At 34.3% G+C, this 20,951-nt stretch overlaps 1 protein-coding gene across 3 annotated transcripts in view; it reads right to left on the bottom strand.

Annotated features, from left to right (window-relative positions):
* The window catches only part of LOC18039363 (pleiotropic drug resistance protein 3), a 32,451-nt gene that overhangs the window by 6,322 nt on the left and 5,178 nt on the right, over positions 1-20,951 (bottom strand). The window contains exons 1-7 of one of the 3 annotated variants that reach the window (XM_006428206.2): positions 2,090-2,146; positions 1,690-1,775; positions 1,279-1,363; positions 586-745; positions 435-511; positions 234-287; positions 39-129 (exon numbers count right to left, since the gene is read on the bottom strand). In XM_006428206.2, coding sequence (XP_006428269.1) covers positions 39-129; positions 234-287; positions 435-511; positions 586-745; positions 1,279-1,362 — 466 coding nt within the window. In that variant the 5' untranslated portion in view covers position 1,363; positions 1,690-1,775; positions 2,090-2,146. Of the gene's footprint in view, positions 1-38; positions 130-233; positions 288-434; positions 512-585; positions 746-1,278; positions 1,364-1,689; positions 2,273-20,951 lie in introns of those variants that run through there. The other 2 variants (XM_024181496.1, XM_024181495.1) reach the window with 2 other exon arrangements.

The raw sequence follows: 20,951 nt of genomic DNA, 5'->3' as shown, positions 1-20,951 counted from the left end.
TCCCAATTCCTGAAACAGAATTTAGAGTGGGGCACTACCTGTAGTCAATCTTCTTTTCTGACCTCCAGAAATGCCTCTTCTTATAGCATCTCCAACCAGCGTGTCAGCACAGATATCAAGTCCAAGGATCTGAAAGAAAAATGAAAAATAACGAGACCTATAAACTGCTCATTAAGACATTTGCTGAATGTGATAAGGAAACTGATACGATATATGTTTATGATTAGAATCACCTTTAAATTATAGTCTGTCTGAAGGTTTTTTTTCAACCGGTGGACAGAAGTTGCCTAAAAAGGTAAAATCTATAATTATCAACAATGTATTGCATCACCATACTAATCTTTGGAATAGTGGAAGCTTCTGAGTTAATAAAATTTTCTTTCATTAATGGTAAAACTTTGAGGAAAAAGAACACTGTATATAACTCTATGGACCTTCATATAAGTATCTATGTCTGGATCAGGGATAATTCTTGCCTCCTCCTCTCTTCCACTGAGTTCCAAAAGAATATCTACATAGGTGAAAACAAACATTTTAATTGATATCAAAAACTTTAGCGATGCCGTGTTCAAGAAAATTAAATACCTGCTCGGCTTCCAACACCTTGACAATATGTAGAAAAATCAAGTGTTTCTCTCACAGTCATCTCAGAAATATGCAGGTCATATTGGCTTACATATGCAGATAATTTCTGGGGTACAAACTCTTCAAGTTTATAACCATTGTACGAAACTTCCCCAGTGACCTATTGGAGAAAACAGGGCACACAAAAACTAAAGCAGTGAGTAGGACTTGATGGTATTACGTAACATTCTAGGAAAAGATCATATCCAAAACCAAGCCCGTACAAAACCAGGATATGACACTCAATCCAAACCCTATTCTATCATTAAGAGAACTCATCAATTGAACCAAGTAGCACTCAGCCCTTCTTCTAGTTACGTACCAGCAGGTGATTTTATCACATAAATAAGAGAAGAGTGATGCTATGCTTACTCAGTAGGTATACTTAATTTGTATCCCAACTAACTAATCATAGCATTATTATTGACTAGAGAATTGAAAACTAAACTGCAGGTAGTTAAGTAAAATGTCTAAGGGAGCATTGTTATAGGGACGGTCTGTATAACAGCATCGGGTATTCAAATCCCTTGTTATTTCTCCCCAAATTCTTAAATTCTAATCCAAAAATGACCGTCGGAGGGCAACAAAATAATGTTAAGCGTGGGAGGGCCATAAAAAAATGATAGGCCTACATTTTAATAGAAAGAATAACACCTTAAAAGGTTGATTTAAGCTTCCCGAAAGAGCCTTTAAGAGGGACGTCTTCCCACATCCTGGAGGACCAAGCAACAGGGTCATCCTGCAAGAAAGTTAACCTCATGCATCTAGTTTTATATATATACATGGTTGTTTATCATTGTTAGCATATCATTGTTGAATTCTAGTTATTTAGCAAGTTGCTAAATTCAGATCTGACGCTGTACAAAGCGTCAAATCTGAATCATTCAACATGTGAACGCCTGCACTGGAGAAGGGTGTTATATATATATATATATATATATATATATATATAGCGGTTAAAATGTAGGCCTGAACTATGGAAGATTCTCATTAATTTCTAAATATTTAGGTAACATGGTCATGTTGCATTCGACAATATAAATCATATTGGTATATATATCATACCTTCCAGGCTTTATTATACCATTAGCATCATCAATGATAGAAATCTGGACTTGATGGGACCTGAAACCCAACAGCTTTGCCAAGTCCTACAACAAAAGGATTTTATGTTTGATATATTATAAATTGAAACCATGATATATAACAAAATGACATATAAACGTACGCGTACGTATTACATTTGTTGTTTATTTTTTTACACATATCCTGTATATATATAGTCAAAAGCATATATATAACAGGCTGGTCTAAGCATTCAAGCAGAGGGGAATCATTCATGAACCGGAGCTTAAACCATCAGGGCAAGGCAACTTCAGTTAGGTAAATATGATCTTCAGTCAAGCATTTTATCAAACAGCTTAAACATGAAACCCAAGAAACAGAAACTATGGCCTTTACTAACTTCAGGGGTATTAATGACTTTGCATGCCTCTCCAAATTAAAATTTATGGCCTTCATCATGTTTCACGTCTTGAAAACCAGTTTGGCCAAAAGGTTAATTGATTTCAATTAGGCATCAATAATAATAGTCACAAACAGTTTTACACAAATGTATATAAATTGATGTGGCATGTCGAGGTAGGTTGAAAAGTAATAACAATTATTTGTTTCAGTTATATGTGCCCATGATGATCTTATACAAATAACCTCCTTATGTCATATCAGTTTTTGTATACTCATTCGTGGCTTTCAGAAAACATAATGTAAAAAACATTTTGCTTTTATTAATGTTTTTATGTTTTAAAAGGTAGAGGGATGGGCACTCAAACCAATTTTTCAACCTCTAAATAAAAATGTACGACCTCTAATTTTAAATTCGAGTGGTCAGTTAAATAAAACTGCTTAAACCACTAGACTAAAGTCTAGTGGTTAGAACCCATACCTCATAATTGTGAGGTCATGAGTTTGAGCCCCCACAATGCATTATGGGGGTTTAATTTCCTTCCTCAATTTGAGTGAAGACAGTATTCTCTCTTTCGAAATGTGAGTGGAGTAGACGTCCCTCGAATATCATAGATGGTAAAAATCTAGGCGGACTTTATAAGAATTAATATAAACTAGTCCCAGTAATAATCTAATTTATAAATATCAGTTGTAATCTCATATAATCTGAGTTGTACTCTTGAGTAATAGTCTCATATAATCAAAATAATAATAATAATAATAATAAAACTACTTAAAAATCACTTAAAGTCCTAAAGGGCTTAAATTTGTGCATTGTATACATACAATCATTGCTTGCTTCCATTTTCTAATTCAAACATTCACACATTTTTCAAAGAAAAAGGTACAAATTTAGCTTTAATTTAGTTCAAATTGTGTTTATATATAAAACTCTTGAGAAATTTTATATAAATAGAGAAAAAATCTCATCCATTAATTGTATTTAATTCAATGATAGAAAATGTGGATAAGTGATAATACTTAAAATGCGATATTCATTTTTTGAGTAGTGTTTTTTTTTTTTTTTTTGAATGAAAATGATCATTTCATAAATCAAACAACACTGTTTAATACATTCAATATCTCGTCTGGAATATGATCCAGCCAGACAGCTGAAGTATTTGCTCCTACAGCAAGCTTTGCCAAGGAATGGGCACAAGTGTTACAGGTTCTTGGAATATGTCTGAACTTGACCTCTTTAAAGTCTCGTCGTTGCTCCTGGATGTCTGAAATCACCCAGCTTATACCTGTTCTACTGCCCTTGGTGTTGTTAAGTAAGTCCACAACTTCTTTGCAATCTGTCTCCATGATCAAAGCGGATAGAGAGAGTTCTTTTGCTACCTGCAAACCCCACTCCATCGCTTCAGCTTCTGCAAAACTCACTCCCTCCCTTAGTGGTACTTGCTTTGTGCCTGCCGCCACTATCTTGCCACTTGGGTCTTTTATAACAGCTCCCAATCCTGCTACTTGGTCTCTGTTATTTATTGCTGCATCCACATTAACCTTGAGGAAATTTCCAGGTGGGGGCTCCCACTTTTTCTGCACAATCCTTTTGACATTATGAATGTGAGATGCATCTGGTATTCGGGCTCTATGGTAGGCTTCTAGAAGTGATTCAGCTTTTGCTGCTGAGGCTCTTGGGTCTGACTTTTTTCCTTCGAAAATCCTTTTGTTTCTTGCAAACCATACTGCCCAACAGAAAGCTATTGTTTGCTCAGCCTCTGTTTTTCCCCAAGTGCTCCACACCTCATGGATGAATTCTAGAATATCCTAATTCTGGGCATTTGATATTTGGACTGAAGAAGTGGCATGATACCAGATTTTCCTAGCTGCTTTGCAATCCAAGAGTGCATGTCTGACTGTCTCCACCTCCCTGTTGCACCCCTGGCATATTGGATCTTTCAAGCATTTCCTTTTCCAAAGATTTTCAGCCGTTGGCAATAGATTCCTAGCTGCCCTCCACATAAAAATTTTCATTTTTTCTGGTAACTCCATAGACCATACAGCTTTCCATCTTTTAGAGTTTGATCCAGAGTTGCTAGGCTCGTCAGGGGCTTTGAGTTTAAGGGCTATCTGATAACCGCTTCTTACTGAGTATTCTCCATGCTTGTCATAATGCCACAACATCTCATCCACCTTTTGGCTTCTTGGGAGAGGAATTTTGAGAATAACCTCTGTATCTTCTTGCATAAAGTGTTGGTTCAGCTTTGCCACATTCCAGTTGTTTTCATCATCCATCAGCTCACCTACAGTTGTATCAATTGGTAAGGTTGGGGGGGAGATCGGTTTAAAGGTGTCCGGTCTTGGTATCCAATTGTCTTTATACACCAAAATGTTACTGCCATTTCCAATACGCCACCTCGCTCCTTTTTGAATCACTTGCCGACCCCATAAGATGCTTCTCCATATAAAGGATGGGTTGGAGCCAGGCTTTGCGTCTAAGAATGAGCAGCTTCTGAAGTATCTTGCCCGAAGAACTTTGGAAACCAGGGAGTTTGGGAATTGAATCAGCCGCCACCCTTGCTTTGCCACCATAGCTTGGTTAAAGCTTATGAAGTCTCGAAAACCCAATCCGCCCCTACTTTTTGCACAACTCAGTTTGTCCCATCGAGCCCAATGGATGCCCCGCTTGTCTTTTTTTGAACCCCACCAGAATTTTGCGATTTCACTCTGAATTTCCTCGCATAAGCCTTTAGGGAGCTTGAAGACACTCATGGCGTATGCAGGGACGGCTTGAGCAACAGCTTTTATAAGGATTTCTTTGCCTCCACTTGAAAACATTTTGTGCTGCCAATTATTAATCTTGCTTAAGACCTTTAGCTTGACTTCTCTAAAAAAGCTTGTCTTCTTCCTTCCTATCATTGATGGGAGTCCTAAATATTTTTCATATTTGGAAACCACATTGAGGTTAAAGATGTTTCTTATTGCTGCTTTCTGCTCCTCAGGAATCTTGCCTCCAAAAAACATTGATGATTTCTCAAAATTAAAGATTTGTCCCGACGCCTTTGCATATCTATCAAAAATTTCCTTCAGGTGCTTGCATTCAGCCACTGATGCAGTTGAGAAAACCAAGCTGTCATCCGTGAAAAGCAAATGGGATATTGTGACATCCTCCGCAAATCTTAGGCCGCTGATGCATTTTTTTGTTTCTGCCTGTAACAACAAACTTGAGAAGACTTCTGTACAGATGATGAACAAATATGGGGAGAGGGGATAGCCTTGCCTTAAGCCCCTCTCTGGATGAAAGAAACCTTTTGGGGTTCCATTGATGATAACTGAAAAAGAAACTGAAGTAATGCAGCCCATAATCAGTTCCAGCCACTTCCTTGAGAAACCAAGCTTCTTCATTGTTTGTTTCAGAAAAGACCATTCAACCCTATCATACGCTTTGCTGATGTCCAACTTTAATGCCACCAGCCCCTTCTTTTTTCCTTGACTATGTCTTATTTTATGGAGGCATTCATATCCAATAATCACATTATCAGAGATGAGTCTATTGGGTATAAATGCACTCTGAGTGGGAGAAATAATTTGCGAAAGGATTGGTTTTAGCCTATTTGCGATAGTCTTTGCTACTATCCTGTATATCACATTGCAAAGGCTAATTGGTCTAAACTCAGCAACCTTTTTTGGCTTGGCCGTTTTGGGGATTAAAGCAATAAAGGTGTGGTTAAGGGCAGTTAAGTTACCTCCATCGTTGAGAATGTGCATGCATGTTCCCAGCACGCTACTCCGAACTGTCTGCCAATGCTTCTGGAAAAAAACCGCGGGTAAGCCATCGGGGCCTGGAGCTTTAGTTGGGCTCATCTGATGCAAGGCTTCCACAATTTCTTCTTTAGTAAATGGTTCCTCTAGCTGGTGGTTCATATTTGTGGTCACCTTTGGACTAATTCCATCTAAAGCATCCTGAATTTGGCTTTGATTTGGGCTTGATGTTGTGAATAGGTTCTGGAAATACTCACAAAATTCTTTCTCTACCTCTCCTTGGTCTTCCGTCCATTGCCCGTGAGAGTTTTCGATGCCCCATATCTTATTTTTTCTCCTCCTCGCTGATGCCTTTAAGTGAAAATACTTGGTGTTTCTGTCACCTTCCTTTAACCATTCTGCTCTCGATCTCTGCCTCCAATAAATCTCCTCATCCATCAACATGCCATTAATTTGATTTTCAATCCTTCTGATTTGGTCTCCATCCATTCTCTGAGCATTGCCGTGCTTTGCATGATTGAGTTGGTTAATTAGCTGAGCCTGCTTCTTTTTCCTATCCACAAATTCAGACTTACTCCAAATATTAAGGTTGGCTAAAGAATTTTTTGCAGCCTGTTGGAAATGCTTCACCGGATTTTCCCGAGCCCCTCTCCCCATGGAAGCCCATTCATTTCTCACAATGTTCTTACAAGCTTCATATGAGCTCCACATATCCTCGTAATGCTCTCTGTGGAATGATTTTTTGCCATGACTCCGATCTTTTGATCTCTCTCTAACTTCCATTAAGATTGGGCAGTGGTCGGAGACCCAATTCACCAAATTCGTAGCTGCCATATCATGGAAATTTTCACTCCAGTCGTTGCTGCACAGGAACCTATCTAAGCGCTCCTCAATGAAGTGCTGGCCATACCTCCTGTTTGACCATGCCATTTTTTGAGTAGTGTTGAAATAACACAACACCAGCCTATTAGCATGAATCCAAGCCCAGCCCTTGATAAGCTTCTAAGTTAGATTGTGGTGCTAACGTGCGAAGCATAGAATTTGTTTAATGAGAGTGGAAATCATGGCGTGAAAATAATATAGATTTTTTAATTTAAGTGGAAGACAATGTAAAGCCATGGGTAAGGCAATGATATTTTTTTTTTTAATGTGTGGCCTGAAATGCATTTGTAAAGCTATAAATACACCCTGCTTGTGTTTGTATTAATCATCCGAAGAAATAAAAACAAATAAGGCAATTATCATTTTGTGTCTTAGTTTGATAATTATTTAAAGAGTGTTTCATAAGTGTTTTATTCTTTAGATTTCTTCTTTGAATAATTAGAGTTTAGTACTCTATTTATTCTAGAAGTACCAAATGTTTAAGGTTACATTCTAGGGAAAGGGTGGGCATTTGGTTTGGATATCGAACCAAATTGTATTATGTAAGCTCAATTCGGTTTGATTTAAGTAGCATAAATTAAATGATTTTAAATTGTCTGAATTAATTGGTTTGTGTTTAGTTAACTCAAAACCAAACTTCACCAAAAACACCAAATGGGTCACAGATTTAAAATTAAAAAAATATTTTGAAAAATGAAGAATCAAAGAAGTGGCGAATGATCTGTGTTGAACTTTATATATGTTGTTTCATTTGTGGTGGAATTTATTATGTTGCTTGATTTTGTAGTGTTGTGGTTTTCTTAATTGCTTTGTGTTTCTGGATTTTTCTAGCAGGTTGTGAGTCTTGTAACTTGTGTAATAGTTGTTAAGCTTTATTGCTTTTGGATTTATCTAATTAGAACATGATTTTTGCTATTAAGTTTTATTTCTACTGGATTACCTAGCAGGTTATGACGTATGCAATCTTTGACCAAACCAAATCAAACCACCATATGGAAACGAACTGAACTGAATTATTTTGGATCGTTTCGATCTGATTTTATTATTTGGTTTGTATTTGGTTCAATATTTGATGAACCAATTGGCTTCGGTTCGATTTATTCCAATTTAAAATTAAACCAAATCGAATCGGATAGTGCTCAACTCTAATACATTCAATACGGATTCACATTCAATCCACTATTTACTTTTTCAATCCAATTCAATTTTATGAAAGTAATTTTAACCTAAGGTCTAGCTTTAGTAGTGAAGACCAAACATAAGTCTTAAATCTTGGGTTCAAGCTCCAACAAATGTATGAGTTAATAAATATAATATTTTCACATGTTTTTTTATTGGATGTGGTTTTAATACATATCCACATCCAAACTACCGAGATCAAAATGGTGTTTTGTAAATCTATATTGACAATAACTTTTAAAAGTAGGTTAAGGGGTTGTTTTTTATAAGCAACTTACTAAATAAAGCATCACACATTTTTTAAATTACAATTATAAACTTAATATTTTAATAAGAAGACTATTATGTGTTATTTTTTCATAAGCCTTAATCTATTACAGAAGGCAATTTTGGTTATTATTTAATAAAACAATACTTTTATAGTCCAATTTATTAAATGCATGTACTCTACTTTTCTAACTCACAACAACCCTAACTACATAGTTTATTAAATAATAAGCTACTTTTTAGATCAACAGTTTATTTCATCCACAGAAGAGAAGCAGCTTATTTTATCAACCACTACAATATATCAATCTCTAACTAACAGTATTAATTGATTATATTATTAATTATAAACTTATTATTTTTATGAACAATTCAATGAATTACACATAAGATGTCATATTAGTAAGCATCTCAATTGAATATTCAAAGTGAATAAACATAGCATTACTCTTATGAATAATATTTTTCAATCAAATCTAATCTATCATTTTGTAATGTCGTACCTCATTCTCCCGATCACTTTGTCGGATAAGGAAACTTAATACAACTATAATTCAAATATTATTCTCCGACCAAGATTATGAGTACTCTGCACATGTGTCGTCACTTTAAAATATTCTAAAACGATATGGGTTTGGAAAGTTTTCCCTATAAAAGGATTGCCCAGCCCACGAGGTAAGTATTCTGGTTCTCAAGCATCTAAAAATAAGAACTAAAATTTCTCTCTCAAGTTGTTACTTCGGCAATTCCTGATATCTGACTTATGCATTAGAGGTTTTTTTGCTGGTAACAACACAAACACCTTCATATAAAAGTGCCGAACTCGAAGTCCAGAATCTCCTTCGCACGAAGACGTCATTAAAGCCTAACCTGCTGTGACCGATCACCTGAACATATGAAATTTTAGTATCAACATCTGGCGCTGTCTATAGGGAGATCAGGGAAAAAGCCGCACTCCTCAAATTCTGCAATAACTATGGCCCCACAATCCCTTTAAAACAGCTGCCTCGAGACTTGAATGGCACTGTTCCCGTAAATCCCCCAATGATGTTGACACCAACGATCCTAAGGATGAATAGATTCATCTTTCCATTAACAGACAAATGCCGCCCATTCTTTTGAGTTTTGACTCACCAAGAAGGTCACAACTTTAGTTGGGATAGCAATTGCGAGAAGGCTTTCTAACCAATAAAGGAGTAATTGGGAAATACACCAACATTAGCAAAACCAACACGTGGGGGAACTTTATTTTTATATCTACCTATCTCCGAACACGCGGTCAGTGCGCTTTTGGTGAGTCAATACACTTTTGGCAAGTCAATCAATGTGACATAAATATTCAGAGACCTATCTATTAGGACATACCAATCACAATCATCAATCAAGGGACAAGTTGTAGCAAATTTTATAGGAGAATTTGCACTTCATAACGTAATGTCTATCGAAGAAACATCCACGAACACAGCAATTAGTCTGGCGAAGGGAATTTTACAACCAACACACTCTTAGTATCTAATGCTACACAATTTTTTATTTCTACGCATAATTCTTAGGAAAAGTCATAAAAAAAAAAGGAGGAAACAGCTTAGGAAGTAAAAACGGAAATGGACCTTTTCCATCAATCCAGTTGTTTTAGTAAATCGTATCTCTGATTCTTCTGCAAAACTTCCTTATCTTGCACTATTTTAAAATTTGAATTAATTCGGGTTTCTGAATAGAGGTGGAAATAAATCAACTTTTTCCATTTTAAACACGTGATCAGTCATGGCTGGTTGAATTTTGAATTAAACTAGCATATCCTAGTTGCTTCCCACCATTCTACCCGAGCCGTTCGATTATCGGTTGCCTTCTAAGATCTTTCCACGTGGAATGTAATAATTGGACGCATTCAATTGAAAGCCATGCTATGTCATCTCCTATTAATGCGCACGCGTCCTTAAGCCCAAATCTCTTGTAATTATTGCACGTGGTTCACCCCTTTCCTATCTAATCTTTTATCCAGCAAAGACTCTCAGGATTCCTCGTTATATCTAACAATTTGGTGGTTGATTTCTCTTCATTCGAAATCCGATCACATCATTGTGTTTTTTTTTTAATACAGTGATATATTATAATTCTGATATTTATAATCAGAAATTTATATACTTAACCTGAGTAATTTTATTACAGTACAGTTCAAATATCAATCATCACTAAACTGAAAGGAGATTTGCCCTTATTATTAATTTCCTTATCCTATGTCTGGAGTAAGATAACAAGTAAAGTAGGAAACTAACTATTGTACCCTATTCTCCTTATCACTTTGTTGAATAACGAAACCTAATACGACTATAATCCAAATATTATTATCCAACCAAGATTACGAGTACTCTGCACACATGTCATCACTTTAAAATATTCTAACACAATATGGGTTTGGAAAGTTTTCCCTATAAAAGGATCATCCCGCTCTCTAGGTAAGTATTCTAGTTTTCAAGCATCTAAAACAAGAACTAAAAGCTCTCTCTCTTAGATTCTTACTTCAGCAATTCCTAATCTCTAACTTAAGCATTGTACTACAATATTTCTTCTCTCTTTTCTTCTTAAATCTCAGTTTCACTTCTTGGGTACAAACTCTACATATCAGTGGTATCAGAGCAGCCAATAATCCATGACCACACGCAATAAATCCAATGCTGAATTTCGTGAAGAGGTTCAAGAAATCCTTGCTAGACACGAGTCCAATTTTGACCAAGTTTACGCCACCCTTCAAACAATCCTTACCGAACTTCAATCCTTACGTGTCCAACACACTTCCCAAGAAGGGAGATCAACTCATTCGCCACGACTCACATCCCTTCACACCAACCAACCTCACTTTCCTCAAACTTCTTTTTCCAAAGTTTAGTGGTGATGACCCTACCAAATGGATTTACAAAGCTAAACTATACTTTGATTTATAAAACATTGCTTCAGAACAGCAAGTCCAATTGGCCTCTTTCCATCTCGAAGGAATAGCATTCCAATTGCATCGCTGGCTAACCAAATCCAAAGGACCACAAACTTGGACTAAATTTACCAAAGCTATATTACTTCGTTTTGGTCAAACGGATTATGAGGATCCTTCTGAAGCTTTAACACACCTAAAACAAACTTCCTGAATGGCTGAGTATCAAGAAGTTTTTGAAAAGCTTTCTCATCAAGTCGATGGCTTACTTAAAACTTTTTTAATTGGTCGTTTCATCGCAGGTCTTCAGGATGAAATATGACTCGATGTCAAGATTAAACAATCTCGTACCTTGGCTGACGCAATTGGTGTGGCAAGATTGATTGAGGAGTGGAATTCTCTCTACCGCGGCACCGAACACTTTTCTCAACCACCACCTATTTCCGTGATGCAACCGCTAATCCCAAATAGTTATGCTGGGATCTTGGGCCCCCCTCCTAAGGCAAACCAAACAGCCAATGCCAACACTCCTCCTCCTATCTAGCAGTTGACTAACCAAGAAGCATGGGTCCAACGTGATAAAGGACTATGTTATTATTGTGACGAGAAATTCATTCCTGGCCATCATTGCCAAAGGTCACAGCTATTCATGATTGAAGATCCTCCACCATTCACACCACCTTATACTGGTTAAGTAAATGGGGCACTTTGACCTTGTGGACAAGGTGGTTCTAAAGGGTGGGGAATGATATGTGCTCAATATGCATGGGCATTACGTGCACGGTTTGAAAGCAAAAGTGGAAGACTTATTTAAGTTAGTTAGAATTCTATTAATTGGTAGTCTTAGTGGGTTCGGTTGGATAAGCTTTTGTTGCTGATTTTCAACATGAATCTAGTCATTTTCTAGATTATTTTGCCATCATTTTGCTATTGTTGTTCTATTTCATAGCTTAGTGTGTGTGTAGAGATCGGAGGCTATATATGCGTAATATAGAATGATTGGAGGGGGAATGGATAAGGATGGCAAAATGTCGGGTCGGGCTCGGGCTTGGCCAAGCCCAAGCCCGACCCGATCAAAAAAATTTAAAACCCGACCCTAAAAAAGTCCGAACACTATTTAGTTAGGGTCGGGCCGAGCCCGACCCGAATCGGGCCAACATCGGGTCGGGCCCTACCGAAATAATTAACCCCACAATTTAATTCTCATTTTCCATCACTATTTCAACCAATTCGGTAATTACTCAACCATTTCAAACACAATTTAATCCACTTTCCACAACTATTTCAACTTCACACACAAATCAATTCCAAAATCCAACATGAAAAACACACAATATAATAAAATTAAAAACACACAATGTAATTTCACAACTATTTTACTCATACACAATTCAATTCAAGAACCCAACATAAAAAATAAAAAATAAAAGAATACTACAATATTTCGGGCCAAAGCCCTAAAAATTAGGGTCGGGCCAAAAATCGGGTCGGGCTAAATTGCCAAGCCTAGGAATGGAAAACTTAAAAAGAATACTACAATATTTCTTCTCTCTTTTCTTCTTAAGTCTCAGTTTCACTTCTTGGGTACAAATTCTACATATCACATTGGACGAATTTTACCAGTAATAACAACGGCACTCTTACGATTTCTTTGTTTTGCAGATAAAAGTGCCGAACTCAAAGTCCAAAATCTACTTCGCACGAAGACGTCATTAAAGCCTGACCTCATGTGCCCGATCAACTCAATTTATTCCTTTATTTTTCCTTTTGTAATTTTGAAAGTTTAAGTTAATGAAAAAATTAATAAAATAATTCTTTAATTAGTTCTCTCTTTCCTAGTTTCCGTCTATCTATGCGTTAATAAATAAGTGTTTTTCCTTTAATGTGAGTAAAGTCATTTCAGCTTAATGTGATAAATTCAATTCAGCTTAATGCGACAATTACTAATATAGTGCCGCATTTAAACATTTTTTTTGTTTAAATTAAAATATAAAAATAAAAATATAGCGGTTTTTACAAATTGAGTTAAATTTTTTTTAATACTTGCAGTAGCAAGTCAACATTCAATCCACTAATTCCAAATTTCAAAACTTTAAATTCAGTCAAATATTGGATTAAAGGTTATGAGACTTGGTCAGATTGAGCTAGCAAATTGTATAAATTAGATTAGATATAAAAAAAATGTGATGAGAATGAAAGACCTCATCTACTCTAAGCTCCAATAATTGCTCTTTGTTATTACTTAAACTAGAGTGATCACAAGCACAAAATGCATTTAAGATCAGTCAAGTTATATGTCTTCGAACAAATTGAATTTAATTTTGAACGTCCTCGTTTTGAGTCTGGACCCTTGAATATGTGTTAGAGGCTTGATTAAATCAAGGATGGGAATATTTCCAACCTATAATTTGTGTAAATTCACATAATTTAAATAAAATAAATAAAAATTCAAATAGAGAAAAGTTTGAACAATTAATCAATTAAATCCTCCTTTCTTTTTTGGTGACTTAAGTCTCTTGACCATCTTTGACCACTAAGCTAGCTTTAACACAATTTTAATAATTATAATATTGCTATGCTTACTTAGTTGAAATACTTAATTTACATCCCAATATAACAAATGATGTGTTACTTCCTAATTCGCTCAAATGATAGTTAATTATTAAGTTTTATTATTACTAATTTAAATGGTGAAATTCTATTGGTGACACAATAGTTGAAATACAAATTAAGTATTCCAACTGAATAAGCATAACATCACTCTTTTAATTACATTATTTTACATTACAAGATAAAATATCCAAATATCCCAAAAAAAAAAACTGTTATTGTGCTAAAATAATTTAGATATTTAGTTTTGGGTGGGACTATTTGAATTCACTAATTTTCTCTTTAAACTCATTTTAAAAAAATATATTATTATTAAAATTTTAATTTTTTTTAAAATTATGAAGTTAACCTTCTCTATTCTCCTTCTTCTCCAACATCACTATCACAAAAATCTCTATCTACCATGGTTGTTACTCTCTTATTAAATTTCTTTTAGCCATTAATTTTTTTCTTTTTATATGAGAAAACCATCAAATATTTTTTCTTCTTGATTACGGATCTTATAACAACTTATTAAAAAAAAGTATTTATTTAAAAAAAAAGTATTCGACCTAAATTATTGTTTTAATTGGGTAATTTACTGATTGTAGAAGCATCTTGTCAAAATCTAAAATATTTTCTTTGTGGTAATTAAAATGGAGATATTTATTAGTTTAAATTATCAACTTTAGATAAAAATTAGGTGGTGTAGTGTTAGTTTTTCTTTATGAAAATTTAGATGACGAAAAATCCTTTATTTTTCATGTTATGTGAAAATTACATCTAGATAGTAGGTTTGGTTCTTTTTTATACTTGATAGTTAATAGGTTACAATAATATCTCTTTGAACAATTGTCTCTTACGACCCAAGAGAGAGAGAGAGAGAGAGAGAGAGAGAGAGAATGGTGAGGAATTTAAAAAATGGGAGAAAGAGAAAATGGGTGGATTAGAGGAATAGAAAATAGTGTTACTTAGGTAACTTCATCTAATATTTTCTTAATAATAAAAAAACTAATTAAAAAGAGGGTGTAGTGAAGAAAATCTTGGACTCAAATAGGCTTCTTTACTTTTATAACCTATATAATTTTACGTTTTTAATCAAAACTCAATAAATTTTCAATACCCCACATATGTAAATAACATCAATTTGACAGTTAAAAGATTTCATGTTTCAAGGAATTTTTTATTCTTTGTTACTTGATTGAATATTTATAGTCATATTGTAAAGTAGCATTAATAAATCATTTTGAAATATAGAATTTTTTGTAAAAATAATTTTGTGGGTACATGGTACTTTTTACCTTATAAGGGTAAAATAATCAGATTGAAAAAAGAAAATGAGGATTTAATTGATTAAGTTTTCAATTTTTTATTTAAAAATATGAAAAATAATGTACTTTTTATAATTATTTTTTTGAAGCTGGGTTGGGAATATAACTACCCTTAAATCACATTCAATTGTATAGTCCAAACCAGAGTCTACTAGGGGAGAAGAAGCTCGAAACCCTTGGGAATCTATACGTACACTTGAATCTAACTTGTCTAACCCACTAATAGGACCGAGACTATTGCCACCCCTTTAAAATTCGAATGAAACTCCTCTTCTAAAAAAACCCCATTAATTAATTAGAAGAATTCATAATTTATAAGAATATATATGTTCTTCCAAAATTAACCCTAATTCAATCTTTTTTTCATCTTCTTTCTTTATGAAAGATGTCTTTTTCAAAAAAGAAAAAAGTAATGATGCATTAACAGAAATTATTACGAGAGAGAACTACAAATTGCAGAAGCTCATCCCCTAGCCAAATACACGACTAGCTATCATTTCAAACACCCCAAATTTCTTATCAACCTTTTCCTTAACAAAAGCAATGAGATTAAGCATGTTTCCAGAAGTCGAGTCACCGACATCTATTGAGAAGTTGGCATGAACATTTGAAATCTCCTCTAAAGTCTTGATGAAATTGAGCATAGGTTGAAAAGATGACTCCCTAATTGGCTGGAGCATCCCCTTAGGGAAAATTTAGTTTTCTTATAATGTTCTTTTTATTTTTTTGATGAATTATTAATTAAAAAAAAAGAATTTGTTCGCAAAGAGGAAGAATCGATTTACTGGAATTGATATAGTGGCAATTTTGAAAGAATATAGATATGTTTATGAATAATGAATTCTTTCCATCAGTAATGGGGTTCCTTTAGAAGAGGGGTTTTATCAAGACATTAGAGGGGTGCCAATAGTCCAACTCCACTAATAGCCCAACCGAAAATCTAATTTTATCTTACTAAAATCCAATTAGCAAAATTTTAGGCTCTGGTCGAGCTTGGTAAAGCCCGGGCTTGGCCGGAACATGTCTCCTGTTGGGTTCGGCTCAATCCTAAAAACCCGAATTTATGTGTTACATTTTTTAGAAATTTTTTTCATTATCTTTTATAAATTTATAATATATAAAAATTTTGTTTTTATTAGATTAAACTTTAAAAATTAGACTGAAAGAATTTAAAACTTTAAATATATATTATGGGTGGGTTAAATAAATATCAAAAAGTGTATTTTAATTAAAATAAAATGATTCCTTTTTCTTAGGTATTTATCTTGCTTTTGGGCTGAGCTTGAGCATTTTAGGTATGAACCAAGCCCACGTGTTTAAAAAATATGACTAAATTAGACTAAACCCAGCCAGAAACACCTGGGCTCAAACCGGACATGCTATCCTATTGGGTCCATTTTATTTAGGTGGCCAAAGCCCAAAGCCTCCATTGGTTTGGGTGTTTAAGTGATTAAAAGAAAATTGTGGGTTTAAGTGAATTTAACCATTAAATTAACTTCGAAACTCACGTGAAAAAAAGGAATAAAAGCAGGCGGTGGCAGTGGCATTGGATAATGTGAGAATAACGCATAAAAGACGAGAGAGAAAAAGAACGCAGTGGCCGATTATTAAATTTGGGGGAAAGGGTTTTAATTTTTTATTAGGCTATTTTTTTTTTTTTGAGGGAAATAAAATTCATTAAGCAGATAATTTAGAAATCAACCAAGGGGGTGGAACATACCTCCACTCTCTCGGACCTGACAAAAAACCCCCCACCCGAGCAATAAAATGAGTTTTTTTATTAGGCTATTGAAAAGCCAATTTAACTCTATTTCTCTCAAATTTAGAGAGTAAGTTTCTGTCACTACCTTCTATATTTTTTTTTGTCTTAATTTTTATTTTATCATCTCGTTAGCTATTATTTGAGATATCCGCTTGTTAGAGAAATAGATATTAGATTGTTACTGTAAGCGAAGATTATTGAGATTCTTGATGTTATTAGTCTTTAGTGCTATCTAAAGAAAAATTTGTGTTGTAATCCCATATTAATATAGTGGAAGGTTATATTGGACTACAATCTCATGAATTTGGGTTTTCTACAAAAAATATGTGCCTCTTGTGATTGACTAATTGCTTTGGATCGTGTTAGTTTAATTTCTATTTATTTATGGCACAAATCCAATTTTAATCACACACAAAAAGAAAGAGTTAGTATGAAGGAATCTTGGAAGTTCATGATTAAATTGAAGTCATGGAATTGTGATATTTGGAAGTCTAGAATAGAGGATTTGCTGTATATAAAAGATTTACATGAAACCATTAAAGGTAAAGAAGCTAGACCTACCGATTTAGATAATAAGAAATGGGATCAATTAAAACAGAAGGTGGTGAGTACTATCAGGTCATGAATTGGCCAAAGTATGTACCATCATGTCTCGAAGGAATCCAGGATTGTTGTTCTTTGGAGGAAATTAGAAATAATTTATGAGCAGCCAACAGCATGTAACAAAGTCAATCTGATGAAAGGCTTATTTACTTGAAATACAAAGATGAACGCAGTATAACGAAACACACTAGTGAGTTTCATGGCTCAGTTGATTAGTTGACATGTATGAAGATTATTCGAGATGATGCAGTACGAGCATTGTTATTACTTAGTTCTTTGCCTGATAGTTAGGAGTCATTAGTGGTGTCAGTCAATAATTCAATGCCGAATGGAAGACTCACTTTAGCTATAGAATCTAGAAGAAAAAGTGTTGAAGTGGTTCCCACTAAGTCAGATGCACTTGTTATAGAAAAGTAAGAAAAGCAGGGGATAAGCTAAAGCAAAAATTTCCTTTAGCAAAACAATTATAACCCTAGAGGAAGATCTAAGTCCCAGAGGAGAAACGTCAAGTACTTTCACTATAAAAAAATAGGTCATATAAAGGGTGTGTAGATTGTTGAAAAAAGAACAGGCGAAAAAAATAGGCGATACTAAAAAAAATAACAAAGAGAAATTGAAACCATGGTTGATGGTGATATGGTTATTGTTTATGATAAGAGTTCTATGTATTTCACTTGCTATACTAGTGATTTGGTGATTGATTTGGGTGATTCATTTCATGTTAATGCATATCATGATTATGTCACATTCTATGCTAATGATGATTGTGGTAATTTTCAAATGGGAAATGAAGGGGCATCTAAGATTGTGGGTATAGAAGAAATTTGATTGAAACCAGTGTGGACTGTAAGTTGTTGCTCAGATATATTGGACATATACTAGATATTTGCCTTAATTTGATTTCCACAAGCAAACTTGATGACAATGGTTATATTAACAAAATTGCTAAAGGAAAATAGAAGCTCACCAAAGGCTCCGTAGTGTTAGTTAAGGGAAAGAAAGTAAACACTCTGTATGTAATAAAAGACAAGATCAAGAAAGAAGATGTGAATGCGGCTGTAAAAGATTCCGTCCTTAAAATATGGCATAAAAAGCTTAGTCACATTGAAGAGAAAGGATTGAAAACTCTTGTCAGAAAAAAGTTTCTACCTAGTTTCATATATATGTCTCTCTAGACTGTTGTTTATTGTTTAGTTGGAAAGACTCAGTGTAGCTTTTAAAAGCTTCTCTATCTAAAAAGTTACATATCATTGATTCAATTAAAACTAATATTTGCATGATGTAAAGTAGATTAATAGAAAGTGTTCTTTATTTTGTTACTTTTATTTGTGATTGTTTTAGAAAAGTGTGGGGTTTTGCTTTGAAATCTAAAGACCAAGTGCTTGAAATGTTTAAGTTCTTCCATGCTTATGTTGAGAGAGAGACATGAAGAAAGTTGAAATGTGCCAGGGCAGACAATGATGGTGAGTAAAGAGGACAATTTGAACAGTATTATCAATTCCATCGAATTAAACTTGAGAAAAGTGTACCAAAATCCCCTCAGCATAACAATATAGCAAAAAGGATTAACAGAAGAATTAAAGAAAGGATCATGTGTATGCTTTCTAAAGCCAAGCTTCCTAAATCATTTTGGCAAGATGCTATGCATACTGTAGTTGATTTTATTGCCTTTTAGCCCATTAAATAGTGATGTACCTGGGAGAGTTTGGATCGAGAAAAATGTTTCTTATAAACATTTTAAAGTGTTTAATTGCAGAGCTTATGTTCACTCCCTAAATATGATTGATCGAAGCTTGATGATAAAGATAAGGAATGCATTTTTTTAAGCTATGGCATGAAAAATTTGGGTACAAATTATGGGATCCAATGACAAGAAAACTGATTAGAGGCAAAGACATTATGTTTCTTAAAGATTAAAAAGTTGGTAATGAAGAAAAGAGTGATCAACCTCAGTCATCTCTAGAGATTCCTATGATTCCAAATTCAGTTTCTTCACCCATAGTTTATGATGATTATGGGGAGCTGCCAAAGATAATAATGATAGTCTAATAGAACTAGTTGACCAAGCACCTCTAAAACCACCAACACCACTAGTTAAGTTAGAATTAAAGAAATGCACTAAGAACAACAACCTTTCACTAGATATCCTTTACATGAATATATGATGCTTACATATGAAGGAGAGGCAGAATGTTTTGAAGAAGGTATATCTCATTAATATAAAAGTGAGTGGGTTAAAGCCATGCAAGATAAGATGAAATCCCTAAATGAGAACTACACTTATGACTTAGTAAAGCTTCCTAAGGGAAATAGGGCATTGAAGAACAAATAGATTTTCAGGTTGAAGATTGAAAATAACTCACGACAGTGATACACTGCTAGATTGGTTGTGAAGGTTTCTATAAAAAGAAAGGTGTTTATTTAAAAAAAAATATTTTCTCCTATGATAAAGATGTCTTTTATCTGAGTTGTTCTAGGATTAGGAGTTAGCTTGAATCTAGAGATTAAAGAGCTTGATGTCAGGATAGCTTTCTTACACAGTGAGTTAGAGGAGGAAATACATATGAAGCAACCTGGAAGTTTCAATGTCAAAAGCAAAGAAAAACTTGTGTGCAATTTGAAGAAAAGTTTGTATGGGCTGAAATAGACACCAAAATAGTGGTATAAGAAGTTTGAATCTTTTATAGAGAATCATGATTTCAACAAGACTATGTCTGACCATTGTGTTTTTGTGAAGAAGTTTAGTGATAATAATTTTATCATTCTTTTGTTTTATGTAGATGACATGTTGATTGTTGACTTGTTAGTAAGATTTATAATTTGAAGAAAGAACTTGGTAAGTCTTTGCAATCAAGAACTTGGGACTAACAAAGCAGTTTCCTGGCATGAAGATTTCATGTGAAAGAAAAATTGAGAAATTATAGTTATATTATGAAGCATCTGTTGAAATGGTTCTTGAAAGATTCAATATGGGCATGGTAAAATATGTATGTTCTCGACTTGCAAGACATTTCAAGTTTAGTTTCAAGTCTTGTCCTACAAGTGAGAAAGAGAAGCAAGAGATGAGAGCAGTTCTTTATGCTTCATCAGTTGGCAGTTTGATGTACGCCATGGTTTGTTCAATACCAGATATTGCTCATGCAATTGGTGTAGTTAGTCAATTTCTCTCCAATTCAACAAAGAACACTAGACAACAGTGAAGTGAATTCTCATGTATCTCATAGGCACATCTTGAGATTGTTCATGTTTTGGTGGTGACAAACATGTGTTACAAGTGTACACAGATGCAGATATGGCAGGGGAACAGTCTCATGGCAGTCCAGATGTTAGCAATGTGTCACTTTATTTACTACTAAAGCAAAGTATATTGCAATCACTAAAGATTGTAAAGAAATCTTGTGGATGAAGAATTTTCAAAAAGAGCTGAATGTGAAACAAGATAAATATATTGTGTACTACAACAATCAGAATGTCATTCACTTAGCAAAAAGTTTAACATACTATTCAAAATCTAAGCATAGTGATGTGAGATATCATTGAATATAAGACATACTTGAAAAGAAACAGTTGCAACTTG

The sequence above is a fragment of the Citrus clementina genome, unplaced genomic scaffold (assembly GCF_000493195.1).
Source record: "Citrus clementina cultivar Clemenules unplaced genomic scaffold, Citrus_clementina_v1.0 scaffold_6, whole genome shotgun sequence".
Taxonomy (NCBI): domain Eukaryota; kingdom Viridiplantae; phylum Streptophyta; class Magnoliopsida; order Sapindales; family Rutaceae; genus Citrus; species Citrus x clementina.
This window is presented reverse-complemented; position numbering and strand designations above follow the sequence as displayed.